At 39.6% G+C, this 17,947-nt stretch overlaps 1 protein-coding gene across 1 annotated transcript; it reads right to left on the bottom strand.

Annotated features, from left to right (window-relative positions):
* Nucleotides 1-1,211: 1,211 nt before the first annotated feature.
* Nucleotides 1,212-7,051, bottom strand: LOC108665892 (cytoglobin-2). Its single transcript, XM_018152698.1, has 4 exons — nucleotides 6,860-7,051; nucleotides 5,057-5,193; nucleotides 4,089-4,314; nucleotides 1,212-2,543 (listed from the first exon to the last, which is right to left on the bottom strand). The coding sequence occupies exons 1-4, from the start codon at nucleotides 6,908-6,910 to the stop codon at nucleotides 2,403-2,405; spliced, it is 555 nt and encodes a 184-aa protein (XP_018008187.1). The 5' UTR covers nucleotides 6,911-7,051; the 3' UTR covers nucleotides 1,212-2,402.
* Nucleotides 7,052-17,947: the final 10,896 nt, after the last annotated feature.

Here is a 17,947-nt window from a genome sequence, read left to right on the forward strand (position 1 = left end):
CAAATAAGGCTTCATTTGCGAGTACAACACAAAGAAGCGACCGGCATATCCACTGGCGATCGTCAAATTTTCAGTGAACAAAACATCTCTCAAATTAATTAACGCAGCTATATAAAAATCTGCACTCGTTCATTGGGGGATGTTTAGATCGTGGTCATTTTTAGCGCATTTTCTCATTTATGGAAAAAATGCACTATTGTGCTCGCCATGTCCGTCTGTCTCTCTGTCTGTCAGTCCGTCCGTCCGTCTGTCCGTGACCTCAAGTTTTCGTCGACGAGAAAATGCGCTCTCTGTCACTCACTGCAGTGAGTACTGAGTTATATTTTTTCGATTTCGCCTTGATTTTTCGATTTTGCCTTGACGCAAACGAACGGTAATAAAATGCCAATGCTACATCCAGATTACATTTATGCATTAGATTCCGCGTATAGCCTTTTCTGTTCTGCTCAAGTTTTTTACGTGTTTCTCCCTCCCTAATCAGAAGAAAAATTAATTAAACTGTTTATACTTTTGAAAGGCAATAATTACGGATGATTGTCTTCATAAACAAACGATTACCGACGCGATCGGAAACTAGTCTCCAGGAAAAATCTATACGTTGTATTAAGCGCATGGGGAATTATAAGAATTGTATTTCAAACGCTTTTATTTTCTAAATGAATGCTACAAAAACGTCCATAATGTGAAATTAAACGAAAATGACAGAATAGAATTTGGGTGTATGTCCCGAAGTGAGAAGCAGTGTCACTAGCAATGAGTATGTGGCTACAGCTAGGAATAGTTTTTAGTAATAATAGTGAAGAAAATATTCAAATAAAAAGCATCGTTAGAAATTATATGGATATTGTTTAAAAAAAATGATATTATTTTTTCTGTGCATAGTTGTACCTTATTCGCCCGCATTCAACTTTCTTTGAAGAAAAAGATTAAGCAAGAGTGTATGCTTGCGTCTATAGCGAAAAATGAACCCTTTCTGAAGAACTTTCATACAAAGAGAAGATTCAACAAGAAATAAGCATCCATAATACGACGTAAACAATGAAACAAAATCTACTCATGAAAATTTTGATAACAATCGAAGTAATTTACCAGCGTAAGAAGTGAGTTCTATATAGAGATCGTCTCTAGCTTCTCGAGTGAGCCCAGGACAACTTGTTATATTTTTTTAAACATAATTATTAACTCCAGAATCAAATCACATCGTCATTTGGGACTGGAAGAGAAATCATGGTTGTTAATAAATGCATTTCGGTACTTGGGTTAAATTCTCGTTAGGTTGACGCGTGAACGTCGGTTGGTAGAACAGGTTCTCCCTACAATTAAATACACATAAATTTATTTTTTAGGCATGTATATGATGCGGGATCCTCTCATGGTTTTGGATCCTTAATTACGAGTGCAGACATTAGTAACAATGAGTATTCTAAGTTTTAAACTACGATGATTTCAAAGCATGATTCTACGGTCAAAATTGTAAAGCTAACTGTAAATCTTGTATGGCTGACGACTCAGTACACGGTTATTTTCTCTGACCTACCGGCCGTTACTGCGTCATCAATAATTTGCTGCTATCATTCACGCCGTATATTCAACTTGAGTCATTCTAATTCACAAGGTGGCAGCCATCAGGAGGAGACCTGCGTACCTTAATTAAAACATGCCAGTTATTCAAAGTGCGATGATCATGAAGCTGCCAATACTGCATTATATAAATGAAAAATTTGTATTCCAAGTAAAGATTTATTCACTTATATGTAAAATAAACGATAGAGCAGACCATGGAAACAAATTTACACAACCAAATATTATTTGATCGTCGCACGCTAAAGCTCGTAGTTTGTCAATATTTTCACTTTCTGTAGACTTTACATAAGCAATCCAGGAGCGTTAGACGGTCGCAGTCAATTTTCTTGCAGTTTAATAATAATTTTATAAAGGGCTGAAATCGCAGATAATTTCCTCGCGGTCTAAAACTAAAATCTTATAGTGGACAGAAAGGGCAGATAATTTCCTGGTGGTCTAAAACTAAAATCTTATAGTGGGCAGAAATCGCAGATAATTTCCTGGTGGTCTAAAACTAAAATCTTATAGTGGACAGAAATCGCAGATAATTTCCTCGTGGTCTAAAACTAAAATCTTATAGTGGACAGAAATCGCAGATAATTTCCTGGTGGTCTAATACTAATCTTTTAGTGGACAGAAAGGGCAGATAATTTCCTGGTGGTCTAATACTAATCTTTTAGTGGACAGAATGGGCAGATAATTTCCTCGTGGTCTAAAATTAAAATCTTATAGTGGACAGAGAGGGCAGATAATTTTCTCGCGGTCTAATACTAATAATATGATGGACAGAAATCGTCGATCTCGTGTCGCTACTATGATGCGAGCAATTATTATTTGTCTTATTTTTCAGGGAGATCATACGCCTGAAATATGACGGCATTGACGGCGGCCAAAGCCTTACTCCATCCCTGCTGGGCCATGGGCGAGTAAGCTGTGCCCAGGTTATCCCGTAGGTAGTCCAGCAGCACAACCCGCAGACTCTGAAACAAAAGCAACAACGTCAAAAATCATTTCTGTACTATAATTTTATTTTTGTGCTAAGAATTACCCAATTTTACAGAGAAATACAGGAACAATCGTTGCAAAAATACGTTTATTTATTAAATTTTGTATGTTTTAGGTGTGAAAAAAGAATGCTACTATAGAAAAAATTGTTACTATATAGAGTTGTTCCTTATGGACACGAGCGTGAAGTTGTCACAAGTTTTGCAACACGAGAGACCAAGTTATTCAAGTATGCTGCGAGCGCCCCAAACTTTCTTGAGTCTTCAAGGCCTGACTCGACAACTTGCCTAACAAAGTTAGGAGAAGAAGATAAATGGTTTAAGACGCATTTTAAATTTGAATTGAAGGATTAAATCACGAGACTTTGACTAATAAAGTCACAATAACAATGTCTTTTATAATAGAAGTTTTTTACAGGTACTATATAATTTGCCTAGTTTAACAGTTCAATTTAGGCGTATAATGGAATGAAAAATTTAAATAAAAATAGAACACTAGGACGCTAATAAATTTTTTTCGAAATGTTGACAATCACGAGCAATTATGTGTATCTGAGGGTTTCATTCACCTGTGTGCCTGAGGGTATCATTTCGCCTGAAGGCGCGTGATCGTGTCAGCGTTTGACATGCTAAGCTCGTGCAATTAGCGTGGCAGGATTGACTTCAAATCACTGGCAACAAACGGCCGTACATCACCGGCAATAGTAGTCTTCCGGCAGGAAGACTACAGAGATTGCAGCTCCACTCACGATGATTGTTGCCGAAGTATGAATGGACAGAACAGTGTCTGGCCAGGTGATTGTGACCGAAGGATGAGTAGCTTCCGGCCAAGGTGATTGTGGACAAACGATCAAAATGCGTACAAAAAAAATAACCAAATCATCATGAATGATTAATAAGCGAAAGTTGGTCATTCACTCCACTAGCACTTTTTTTAGAGATAAAAATTTTACCTACGCAGATTAAAATTTTACCTATGCTTTTACCTTCCAATTTTACCTACGCAGTCGCATCAGGCACGCAGGAAATGACACGGTCGTCCGAGTCGACCTCCCCGCCTACTCCCGCCGTCAAAAGCAATTCTACGGCGATGTCTGCCGGAAATTGTGGCGCGACCAACAACATTGAAGAAATATTCTTTTGCAAATCTTACTCATGGCCCTGTCAGAGGCCAAGATAAGTGATGCCACTCACTCTGACAAGCCTTGGTCATGATTCTGACATAGACTATGAGACGATCTCACTCACCACTAAAAATGAGCTTTTTCCGCAGCCTTACTCGCGATTTTGCTGAAGACCAATAAGTTGCACTACTCACCTCAAAATGAGTGTCTGTATTTAGCCTCACTCAAGATTGTCACAGGCCAACAAGTATCACTTCACCTCAAAGTGAGTGTCTGTAAATAGCCTCACTCATGATTTCATCAGAGGCCAACAAGTTTCACAACTCACCTTAAAACAAGTTTCTTACACAAACCTTACGCACTATTCTTCCAGAGGCATAAAAGTGATGCCACTCACCTCGAAATGAGTTTTCTCGATGCCTCTTCTCTTATGATTTTTTCCTGTGGTCTTGAGAATTTCGACGAGAGTTTCAGGGTCGCCGAGGGATTCAACGACGCTGTTGATGGCGTTCATGACGGTCGTGGCGTGGGCCCTAAGCCTTTTGTCTTCCTGGAGGACTGCCAACGGCTTGCCATCGAAGCCGCTGAACTTCTTTTGGATGTTCGGGTGCCTTTCAAATAATCTGGAAATCAAGGTAACGTACTTATATTATCAGTCTGCTTAGATCGTAAGTTCACAAGGAATTTAACAGCAAAGAAAACGCCAAGCAAATTCACCATATCGATCATAGCGTTTGCAGTATCGATATGGTGAATTTGTTTGGCGTTTTCTTTGCTTTCAAATTCTTTGTCAAAGTAACGTGTGATTACTAAGCATTCGAATGCTCGGATAATAAAATGTGGTAAATTGGTTTGATGTAGGCCGCGTTCACATCGTGTTTCCGGGCACTTGTCAGGTAGTATGGTGTGAACCCGGCCACAAAATTTTTAAAAAGAAAAAACAGTCGGCAACACAAGCTTTTGGTCATTTATCGCCGGTTTTGGAGTAGAAGCAGAGACTGCGAGTCTAATGATATTTGAGTCAACCATTGATGTCAATGGATAATTGGAAATGTTGTAATTAATCATTTGAATTAAGGATGCAAACAGCTCAAGAAGAACCGGATTCTGTGTTAAGCCTCACCTGAGGAAGAACTGGACGCCGTGGTGGGCCTCACCTGAGGAAGAACTGGACGCCGTGGTGGGCCTCACCTGAGGAAGAACTGGACGCCGTGGTGGGCCTCACCTGAGGAAGAACTGGTCGCTGTGGTGTGCCTCATCTGACTGAGGAAGAACTGGACGCCGTGGTGGGCCTCACCTGAGGAAGAACTGGACGCCGTGTTGGGCCTCACCTGAGGAAGAACTGGACGCCGTGGTGGGCCTCACCTGAGGAAGAACTGGACGCCGTGGTGGGCCATGTTGGGTTTCACTATGTCCCAGGTAACGACCACGGCCCTGGCCTCTCGAGGGGTGAGGCCCGTGATGTCGTTGGGTTTATCAGGGTTGGGGCCCAGGGCTGGGTACTGCAAGAACCACGTCTCTTTATCAGTTATGGTACGTTACGGTTTGATTGTGAATGCGCAGGAATTACACTGAGTCTGAGGTCCTGATGCTATATTGCGGTTAATAAACTATTTATTTTTAAATGAATCTTCGTATTTGAACACAGACAAATGCTCGAATATCAAAGACGCTGCCAGATTCAACATTCATGCGTATGAAATAAGGCGTGCGAATGTACGATGCACGGTATATTATGCGATCGTTAATAATATACACATTGCGATTCAATCAGGCGCTCAGTAGGAAATTTTTGTTTCCTACGGAAACAAAAACTTGTTTTTCTTGTTTTTCGCCCTCACGAGATGCCTTTTTTTGCTACTCATAATTGAATTGAGTGTCTGTACAATGAGCGTATAAGTGCGAAGCTGAATGGCGGAACACTTAATTACACACCCATCTTGATTGGCAGCCCAACGATACATACAAATGATGAAATAAATGCATAAATTAGTATAGTGAAACAATATGTAGTTTCTCGAACAACAGTCGTGCGAATAAAACCGAAGATGAGCGTTGTAAAGTGTAACAATGGGGAATGACCTTGCTTTTTGAAAGGCGGTGGTCCGAACTCTAGTGAGTATTTTTCTAATTACGATATTGCCATAAGAAGCAGATACAGAGCCAGTTGCATGGAGCACAATATACTTTTTTGTTGACCCGAAGGTATGGATAAACATTGTACGGAGGTGCGCATGTGAGAGGTTATATAACAGTACTATTACCTAATAAATCATTTCAGCTCAATAACATTCGAGCTTCAATTATACAATAAACAGCGATATTTGAAAGCAAATGATATACGTGATGATGTGCGATACATAGAATGGGTTGTTTAACTCACAAACTTGGAGTCCGTTCCGCAAACTTTGTTCTGCAATGGAATTGTCTGCAATGCTTATAATTTTTAGTACCTATATCATATTGCAAATAACAAAAGTCAAGTTTAATTGTGAAGGTTAAAAATGGGGGATTGAAGAAATGTGTTGAGTTATGGTAAGAAGGTCGAACTAATTGAAATTAAATGGTTGATGTATTGGGGATGGAGGAACAGAGTTTGAATGAAATGTTGAGTTGAACAGGTTTAAACAATAAAGTTGAAAAATGAGATTATCTAAAATGTGTTTGAAATAGCATTGTTCAAGTTGACGAGTCTTATTAGCAGCTTTTTAGCTCATAGAATTATATGTGAGAGTTAAAGCTAGAGTTAAAGCAGTGGACTCAACCTAACATGGTTAAAATTAAGGCAAGAAGTACTACAATTATAACTGCCAAATTAAAAATTAATAAAAAAGCAGCAAAAACCAAATCCTCTTTTCATTTCAAAAAAAGTTTCTTTCGGTCAGTTTGCAACGATGCAACAGCGACACACAAACAGCTTTGCTAACAACTTCCCAAACATTACTCGGCAATAATTAGATCGCGAATTTTGATTGAAGAAGACATAAAAAAATATAACTCAGTACTCACTGTATAGTGAGTGACAGAGAGCGCATTTTCTCGCCAACGAAAACGTGAAGTCACGGACGGACAGACGGACATGGCGAGCACAATATTGCATTTTTTCATAAATGAGAAAATGCGCTAAAAAAAGGCTGGCACAAGATGCCCCCTAAAAAAATAACTTACCTTACTGCCCCCGAAGAGCCAGCTGAAGAGACTGCTGATGAGGGCTCCCATGTTGTTTGTACACTCTTCACCTCCCTGCCAAACTGCTGTGATGGCAATCAATTACAAGCTAATTGCTACAATAGATTACCTAATATTATCGCTTGCAATTTTTTGTATGGTTATTAATTAGATTGATTGCGTAGGGTGAATCTGTAAGAAGAATACAACATGAGGATATTAAAAGATTAAGAATAACATACGTCTACCGCAACACACTGTTAAATCAAAGGACTGACACGCTTAACTGATTCTGCTAAATAACTTTAACAACATGATTACATGTAAATGAATTCATAGCTGCAGTCCAGTAACAGCTGACGTTAAGTCACAGTCGCAGCGAAGTCACAGTCGCAGTGAAGTCACAGTCGCAGTGACGTCACAGTCACAGTGAAGTCACAGTCGCAGTGAAGTCACAGTCACAGTGAAGTCACTGACACAGTGAAGTCACGGCCACAGTGACGTTGCAGCCACCGGTGAAGTCACAGTCGCAGTGAAGTCACAGTCGCAGTGAAGTCACTGACACAGTGAAGTCACTGACACAGTGACGTTGCAGCCACCGGTGAAGTCGCAGTTGCAGTGAAGTCGCAGTCGCAGTGAAGTCACAGATACAGTGAAGTCACGGCCACAGTGACGTTACAGCCACGGTGAAGTCACAATCGCAGTGAAATCACAGCCACGGTGAAGTCACAGTCACAGTTAAGTCTGCCTCATTGAAGTCACAGTGAAAAACCCGAAATTCTTAGCACTCGGTCCAAGAACGAGCTACGTACGATACTGGCACCAGTCTGGGCTCATGCGCCTGCTACTTAGTTTTTTACTTAGTTTTTTTGACGGAGTCAAAAAACTTATTTCACAACTAAATTTCATGTTTTTGTGTTAATTTGTTCATACGTCGGTAGAATAAATGGCTGAAATGAGCGAAGAGGCGCTCGCCTGATCACCGTGCCAACAAGACGAATATATGATATTGGATTAGACGGACATTTGATCCAAGAACGGCTGCAACGACAGTGACTTGTAGTTTTGCCGGCTCCTGGATATTTAAATTCGTCCTTTTACATCAAGGTCATGTTCCCGTCCTACTATGGGCCAAATAAAATAGATCCAGAAATATACATTTAATGTAAAAAGTTCACACAATCTTGAATACATCGTTTCATCGCGTACACTATTTCGTTGTTTGATAGGATAACTTTAAATGATATTAAATATTCTAACTCATCCCGCATCTTAGGATGCGCGCGTTAGAACAAGAGTGCGGGCGATTGTAGTGATGAGTTTTGTTTGAATGATTTTCCGCTCAAGAATGATCATTTATTCGTAAACGATCATTCATTTACGAAAGGTCGTTCATTTGCTGGATTGGTTAACTCTAGTCTTTTAGTTGAGGAATTAAACTCACACATAACACACTCATTTCGCTATTTATCAGTTCTAATTTGAGCTCCGCAAATCGTTTTAGCCCTTTCGATGAAATAGCTACAATGTGCTAAAATTCAATTGGATTATATCGGATTATGACGTAGTAAAATTTTTATTTCTGACACGGAATAAGCCGAATAACCAACAAAGTTCTGATGATTTCCTCGCACGCAACTCAATCCATTATGGAGGCGCAGCATCTCAAAGTTTTTGTCCCCTCTTGCTTGGCTTGTTGTGACGTAGTCCTTACTGGTACAGCACGATCAGGGGCGGCTGACCATGAACTTTCTTAGGTAGCATATGCGAGTCCAAGCAGTGCAGGTAGCCTCAAAAATGGCCTCATCCGGATTACCTTGGCTAGCCGACCAAGCCTGGAATACCGAAGTGTATAGCAACAGCAAGCAACCCACAGAGCCGAGCTCCAGGAAGACGATGAGCGGGATAAGTGCGCAGTAAACACAAGGAAAAATTAAAAGAAAAACACAAAATAAATCGGTCTTATATGGTTCTGGTGCCTCACCCACGCCTCGCTCATCATATTTGTAACACTTGTCGGCTCTTATTTGTAACACTTGCCGGCTCTGTATTTATAACACTTGCCGGCTCTGTATTTGCAACACTTGCCGACTTTGTGTTTGTAACATTTGCCGACTTTGTATTTGTAACACTTGTCGGCTCTGTATATCTAACACACATTTTGCTCAGTATACAAAACACGCATTAACTCAATATCCGTGACAGGAGCCGGCTCATAATTCTTAACACTTGCCGGCTCATTATTATTAACAGGAGCCTGTCAGTCTCCTCAATACGTGCTGGCTCAACATATATTAAATCCGCATGCAGGCTCAGCCTCCACGCACCATCTCATTATCCTTTCATAGGTGTTTTGAGTCAGCGCTAAAGATTTAATAGAAGAAACCTATAGTGAAAGTTTTTATTTCATGATTTAATCTAGCGTACAATTTTTTTTCTCGCCGAACCGTTTTCATGCGGCGCTTCTGCTTGTGGAATGCGAGCGAAAGCACAGACCTGTTAGACCGGCCATGGAAGATGATGTCATGGCGAGAATAACGGTGCATGCCTGCGTGCGTTCAGAACCTCAATTAATTGTTATATAGAGCAACGTATTATGAGTGAAATTTATTTTTGCAACGTATATGGAGTAAAAATACTGTGGTAGAAGCGATGCGATAGAGAAACGTGCTCAAGTATTGTAATATTGAGGTCAATATATTACTCTTCATTGAGTAATAGAGTAATGTGCGTCTCAAAAATGCAGTGCTTAATACGGTGCGTTCGCTTTGTACGATAACAAAGGAGTGCAGTAGAGAAACGTAATAAAGTGCCGCCTTAGAGTTGTGGCGAACGCTCCTTTAAGTTTATTTGGAATTACGTAGCAAAGTAAATGGAATAACGTATAAAAATGACGTCGGAATGACCGTAATTGTGTGCAGCTTTTTGAACGCACGCTGCCGGCCACGATTGATATTCTGCTTGAAGAAATGAAAACTTTTAGAGCCCCTCGCAAACTCCAATAATTTTCGTCAGGATGCAATTACGCAAGGCTTCAATTAAACAGCGATTAAACTTAAGCGATTTAAACTTAAGCGACAAGCGATTAAACTTAAATGCGCTTGGGATGAAGTAGCACAAGTCAATCGGTTTTATATACATTCGAGGTCCTAAACGTCTTTTCATATGACTACACAATATTCCTTCATATAAGTAATTTTTCCTTCTTATCTAATATCATCCCATAGTTGGAATAATAATAATTTAATAACAGCATCATGTATGCAACGCAAATGTTCTCAATTTTAGTTATATATGAGGTAACGACTTAAAGATCATCAATTGCCGCCTGATTAATGGCAACTGGCTGCACCATATAGTTATTCAAGAGTAAAATAATCAAGCGAAAATATTTAAAAAGAAGTTATTCATATTCATAATTATAAATAAAATCCTAAAATATAACAAGGTTAGGAGACATGAGCACCTCTGCAGTTTCCCAAAAGGATTTAACTTCGCCACTGTATTAAAGTTGAAAAAAGTTCAGTAAAGTGCATGGCTGCTGCCGTAAAGGCACAGCAACAATAGACAGCTTCGCGAAGATACTCCGTATTTATAGACCGTCTAGCTTCTGCATGGCAATTAAAGTATCCCAAATCCATCGTGATACAAGGAGCCCTGATTTTGGGGCTATTGGATACATCCACCATGATTAACTTCGCCACTGTATTAAAGTTGAAAAAAGTTCAGTAAAGTGCATGGCTGCTGCCGTACAGGCACAGTAACAGTAATCAGCTTCTCGAAGATACTCCGTCTTAGACCGTCTACACTGTTAGAAAAATGACCGTTAACGGTATTACCGGCGTTTCAGTGGCCGGTCGGCAAGTGAAAAGAAACACCGTTTCACCGTTTTTATTCCAATTTAACACCAGAAAATTAACACCAGAAATTAACACCGCAAATTATCTGATAAAAACGGCAAAACCGTTCATTTTCACGGTGCGACCGGCTACTAGGATGCCGGTGGGACCGTTTTTCTAACAGTGTATATAGCCTCTGCTTGGCAATTAAAGTATCCCTAACCCATCGTGATACAAGGATCCCTGATTTTGGGGCTATTGGATACATCCACCATGTGACAAGGTGCACTCTGTCTCACGATCAATGGATATATACAAGAGGCCATTGGGTACATCAATCTTCTGGCAAGGATAACTGATTGCGGGGTCAATGGATAAATATAGCGTGGGACTTGGAGCCCTGATTGTTGGGGCCAATGGATATCTACATGTGCAATGGATAAATCCAGCAGCCCTAATACTCGAGTAATTGCCACGACTAGATCCAGATGCAGAGCCCCCATCCTTATATTTTTACCGTCTCCCTGATTATCTGTTCAGGTGCTGAAGTTATACATTATCTGCGAATATAAGCGGTTAACCAAAGGCCGCCAGTTGGTTTCCACTTATTGAGGTATAATTTAGACCTAATAGTAGCGTGAAGCTCCATTATGGTAAATGTTTAGGGCGAATTTCGTAGCCAGATTATAGTGATCGCTGGTAGAAAAAGATCCGCAGCAATTTCACGTGGCCTATCACATGACACTATACAAGGTTACCTTCGCTATACACACGTGCAAATCGAACGAGGAAATAATGTCATAAATATTTTGTGCACAGCTGCGCAGTTCGTGGCATGACAGCAAAATAATATGCTTTGTAGCACACTAAAGCTGGTGCATGCACTCAGTGAAATAAAAGGATCTTTGTCCTAATAGCGATACATATTTTGCACCCGTGTGTGTCGTCCTGACCAATTGCTTGGTCCTCACAAGGAGGTATCAGTGCTACGTCAGCTCTCTGCTCGTGCTTAGAATAAGGAAAAGTGTCACTACTTGTACAGTATGACCTACTCATTATCCTTGTGTATGACCTACTCATTATATGACCTACTTATAAGGTACTATGACCTACTCATTATCCTTATGACCTACTCATTATATGACCTACTCATAAGGTACTATGACCTACTCATAAGGTACTATGACCTACTCATTATCCTTATGACCTACTCATTATCCTACCTACTCATTATCCTTGATGTGATGAATCACCACCATTCAAGACGGTGATGGTGTCGTGTTTACCGGCGCAGCTGACAGCGCTTGGCAAGCATACTCTCATCTCCCTGCCAACGCGCGTATATGAGGCCGCATATATCGCTTCATATAATAGACTTAATTCAGGAATATTATGTCTTGCGTTTTCATATTTCTGTTTTGGAATTAATCAGTAAGCAATAGCACACACGTGTATTTTGTTTTACGCAAGTTTCACTTTCATTCTGATATTCATGAACCATTCAGCGAAACATTGGTGAAAAATATTAAATATGTTATATGTACAGCCATGTTAAGGCTGTACCCGTGACACGGGCCACAGCAACACCACAACTATATAAAGAACAGCAAGAGCTTGCTGATCTGGCATGTCCAGGCTGTTGTTTATTTCAAAACAAAATGGTAAACGAGTCAGTGATGGTCCTATTATGATTATTAATATTGTTATTATTGTTATTCTAAGATTACTGTGGCGTCTGGTTCTAGCAAACTATAAACGAGGGCACGTTACACGTAAGTTTGGTAGCGAAAAAAAAAGACACGAGAAAGTATGAAAGAAATAACTACCTGTGGTATTAGTGCCCTGAAAAATTGACCTATCACCCCTTTTCCTGGCCGCCACTACCAGGAGAGGTAATTTTAACACAAAAACAACATAAAATAAAATATAACTCAGTACTCACTGCAGTGATTGACAGAGAGCGCATTTTCTCGTCGACGAAAACTTGAAGTCACGGACAGACGGACAGACAGACGGACATGACGAGCACAATATCGCATTTTTTCCATAAGTGAGAAAATGCGCTATAAACAGTAATAGCTTCCTCTGAAGCTCCACGAGAGCCTCGTGATGAAGGTAATCGAGGTCTGAATCGTGTGCCATATTGTTGATGGGAAACTCTGCCTTGACTTTAACTTTAACGAGCGTTGTCTACACCTTGTTAAGTAGTCCAAAACTAATTAAACTGTAGCAATGACCAGCCTAGAACTCATCAACGGTAATAAAAGTTCAATCAAAAAATTGAGTAAGACTTTGTCTAATTACCGTCGCACTTTTTGCCCTTGAGTTAGTCATCGTCTTCAGTTTGGCCCAGCAAATTAAAGGGCGAATCATTGATACCTCCGTTCGAGTGTGCTCGTGCTGGTGGTTAAAATCTACGTCATCATTCTCACAATTTGACACATCCATTTTTCTCAGTGTGGTCTCAAAAACCAAGAAAAAACTGTTTCGATTTTTTTTCGGAGAAGCTTGATTTGCAGGTTAAAATACGAAAGGTTTGGATAATATTAGAGATCAACGTCAGATACTGATAAGCTTCCGGTCAGGTGATTATGAATGATGTATGAGCAGCTTCCGGTCAGGTGATTATGAATGATGTATGAACAGCGTCTGGTCAGATGATTATGAATGATGGAAAGCTGCGTCCGGTCAGGTGATTCTAACTGAATATTAGCAGCTTCCGGCAAAGATGATTGTGAAAAAAGGATCTAAATGCGTACAATAAAAATAAGTAAATCATTATAAATGAACAGTAAACGAAATTTGGTCATTCACAGCAATAGCACTTCTTTCAGAAATACTGTAGACTCATTTCAAAAACTCCAATTTTACCTACGCAGTCGCATCAGGCACGCAGGAAATGACACGGTCGTCCGAGTCGACCTCCCCGCCTACTCCCGCCGTCAAAAGCAATTCAAAATATTAAATATGTTATATGTACAGCCATGTTAAGGCTGTACCCGTGACATGTGCCACAGCAATACCACAACTATATAAAGAACAGCAAGAGCTTGCTGATCTGGCATGTCCAGGCTGTTTATTTTAAAACAAAATGGTAAATGAGCCATTGATTGTCATATTATGATTATTAATAATATTATTTTTATTATTCTACAACTACCGTGGCGTGTGGTTCAAGCAAACTACGAGGGCACGTTACACATAAGTTTGATAGCGAAAAAAAAGACACGAGAAAGTATGAAAGAAATAACTACCTGTGGTATTAGTGCCCTGAAAAATTGACCTATCACCCCTCTACCTGTCGCCACTATACCAGGAGAGGTAATTTTAACAGAAAAACAACAGAAAATTAAATATAACTCAGTACTCACTGCAGTGAGTGACAGAGAGAGCATTTTCTCTTAGACGAAAACTTGAAGTCACGGACAGACAGACGGACATGACGAGCACAATAGTGCTTTTTCCATAAATGAGAAAATGCGCTATAAACAGCAATAGCTGCCTCTCAAGCTCCACGAGAGCCGCGTGATGAAGGTAATCGAGGTCTGTGACATGTGCCATATTGTTGTTGGGAAACTCTGCCTTGATTTTAACTTTAACGAGCGTTGTCTACATCTTGTTAAGTAGTCCGAAACTAATTAAACTGCAGCGATGACCAGCGTAGAACTCATCAACGGCAATAAAAGATTGTGTAGAAGTTCTTAAAATTACCAGCTCAGCAACTGATGTGCATTGACTGCTGATCAACAAAAATGAGTTCAATCAAAAAATTGAGTAAGACTTTGTCTAATTACCGACGCACTTTTTGCCCTTGAATTTGTCATCGTGTTCAGTTTGGCCCAGCAAATTAAAGGGCGAATCATTGCTACCTCCGTTCGAGTGTGCTCGTGCTGGGGGTTAGAAACTACGTCATCATTCCCACAATTAGACACATTCATTTTAATCACCATTGTCTCAAAACCCAAGAAAAAACTGTTTGAATTGTTTTTTTTTTCGGAGAAGCTTGATTTGCAGGTTAAGATACGAGAGATTTGGATAATATTAGAGATCAACGTCAGATACTGATAGTCGAAACAGTAGTTATCAGTGTTAAATTTTGATTTGAATTCAATATTTTGATTTTGCATTTAGTTCCTGCCTAGCATGGCCAACGCAACTCAGTTCATTGACATCACAACCTCGTGCAGACAGCCCACTGTTAGAAAAAACGGTGAAAAAACAGTCCCACTGGCATTCTAGTGGCCGGTCGCAACGTGAAAAATAAACCGTTTCACCGTTTTTATCAGATGTTTTACGGATTTCTAGTGTTAAATTAGAATAAAAACGGCGACACGGCGTTTCTTTTCACGTGCCGACCGGCCGCTGAAACGCCGGAAATACCGTAAACGGTAATTTTTCTAACAGTGCCCAAGCACCAAATAGTCACGTGTGCGCTGCGAGAAATGAAAGCTATTTTGCTTTTCTTTAGCAAAGCTATTTTAAGCTATTTTGCTTTTTTAGAAAAAGGTTAGAAGTTATGGTGACATCGCTCGATAATTCAACGCTCACACTCCTTATCATATTCCTATAGTGAGATAATCGTGCAATGAAATCGGAATAAGAAACAATATCATAAATGAAATTGCTACGCCATTCGTTGCATGGCAGTATAATTATATGTTTTGTAGCATGCATATCAATAAATAGCATAGATATCAGCATAAATATGCAGCATACATATCATAAACATCGTACATTGCGTGGATGCATCATATTGCGATTCTTTCATCAAAAATATTACAGATCACTACCAGTATCTAACATCAAATTAAAGTCCTCTTCTATATGTTTTATTGCTTTCAAATTAAAGAAGCAAGCCTCTTAGCCGAGTGCTTGCAAAAATTTGCAACGATAGCATTAATTTAAACGATAACAGCACATTGTTGCATTATTAATGAGTTCCCGTCAATGCTGATAACCTAGCTACAGCACTTATACGTCGCCGGCCTTCATTGGAAACTATATCTACATATTTTATACATAAACTGCTCCACATCCTTCTAGACCAGTGCGATAAAAATAGCTGCGTATGTTATGAGGTTATGTATATTGTAATTCTGACCAGTATTATTATATTATATTATGTTTTTACTAGTATTTAACGTCGGTTTTTAAGGCGACGAACGGCGAAGTAAGTGCAGTATCTGCTGACTGGCGACTTTTATATATGAGACATTGAAATTAGCATCTAGAGCGACTGACCAGTATTATACGTCGCTTTTTAGCGACGAACGACAAAGTAAGTGCAGTATCTATACTGAGTGGCGACTTATATATGTGACATTGACGATAGCATCTAGAGCGACGCGATGCTGCAAGGCTCTGCTCTTCTTGGGCTTATGGCGTGTAAAATAAGAGTCGGCTTATCATGCCGCAATCAACTGATATCAGCGGTGAATAATGTATTCAGAACCTGTCGCTTTGAGTGTTAATAACATGTGGGTTTATTGTTAGGTACTAGGAAGTCATTCAAAAAACAGTCAGCTAGTAATTCATACCCTTTTTAGCGCATTTTCTCATTTATGGAAAAAATATTCCATTTATCTTCAACTACAAATTAAAAACAAATAAAAAACGATAGAATTGGTCCCGTTTACCGAAGCTGCAGGTCGCAGGTCTCCAGCAAAAGTAAGACAAGCCATCAAATGTTTTCTCTAGGTGAAAACAATGGGAAATAATCAATAGGGAAACATTGCATAAATCTTTAGATGAGTTTCGGTGATTAGTTATCTGAAGTTATCAGGCACGCTTATATTTCGTTATCTTGTGCAAAGCTTTTAACGAGCGTTTGTTTTGAAGGAACTTTCACTGGTTTGCGCGGCCTATCTCGTGTCTATTAATTAGTTTAATTTTCACGCATACGGCACGCATTTTGACTAACGTGAAGGTGTCACGAACAATAATCAGTTTAATTATCAAGGATTAGACGTGAGTAATGATTCAACTATAATTAGAAAACAATACATTTACTGGATGCATTGAAGAGAGTGTCTTTTATGCTCAATGGAAATCAACCACGAATTTTCAGTTCTGCTGAAACTAATCTAAAATCCAGAAACTTTGATTGAATTTAAAGCTGTTGCTAATGCGCTGTTTGAAATCAACAATCGAGTGTCTCCTCGCGCGAGTAGTAGCTCGCAGCACCACACAACCACCCACTCTAAACTCTGGCTGGTAACTGACCGCTTCTCAGTCTCACAGAGAAGTTTAGTCCTAACTACCGGCAGAAGTTCTTGAGATTGTCAGAAAAAATTCTTTGTTTGCAGGAAACAAAGACGATTTTTTGGGACTGCAGGGAGAGTAAAAGTTCTTTGAGTGTAGCACACAAGTCTTTGTCTGCAGCGCATAAAATGATACCAAGAGGGAATTAGATCACCAAATCAACTAACAAAATAAAGGTGAATTCGGCGTTTTCCAAGTTTTACAGAGTTTTGATTAATGATTATGAAACAATCTATTTCTATTCAGGTACACGTCACAAATCACAGTAAAAAAACTTATCTGTACCGGAAATGTAACAAGTGATACAGACACCAACATTTCTCCAACAGTTAATAAATACGTTTATACAACCGACGCTGGTGGTAAAAGGTTCTGGGTTACCAAGCCATGCAGCGTCATAAGCCAACTCATGAACCTTCTAGCCTTGAAATCGAAAACAGAACTTTGAGTGGCTTACAAAATATGATAAAATCCACATAAAGAGCAAGAGCGATCGAAATTGAAGAAAATATAGTCACTCGTCCCGAAAAATTCGTAGTTTTGGCCTTTGTAATAATTTTTTTTTGCCTAAATAATGCTTTACCAGCCGTTTTTGATGCTCAAAGCTTAGCCAGAACAGCAATCGCGAGCAACTAAACAGCAATGAAAATAAATTTATAATTTTGCTAAATATTCCAATATTTTGTTATTAATATTAAGTCTTACGGTGGTCGTATGTATGACATGCTGGTGCACAGTTAGATGAACGCACGTGGTTCACACGTAGGAGATAGACGCACGTGGTTCACACGTAGGAGATGAACGCACGTGGTTCACACGATGGAGATGGACGCACGTGGTAGTGTCGTCAGCATACATCGAGCAAACGCTAGACACAGCTTCTGGCAGATCGTTTATAAACGCAACGAATAGAATGATTATGAAACAATCTATATTCAGGTACACATCACTAATCACAGTAAAAAAAACATCTGTACCGAAAATGTAA

The sequence above is a fragment of the Hyalella azteca genome, unplaced genomic scaffold (assembly GCF_000764305.2).
Source record: "Hyalella azteca isolate HAZT.00-mixed unplaced genomic scaffold, Hazt_2.0.2 contig13547, whole genome shotgun sequence".
Taxonomy (NCBI): domain Eukaryota; kingdom Metazoa; phylum Arthropoda; class Malacostraca; order Amphipoda; family Hyalellidae; genus Hyalella; species Hyalella azteca.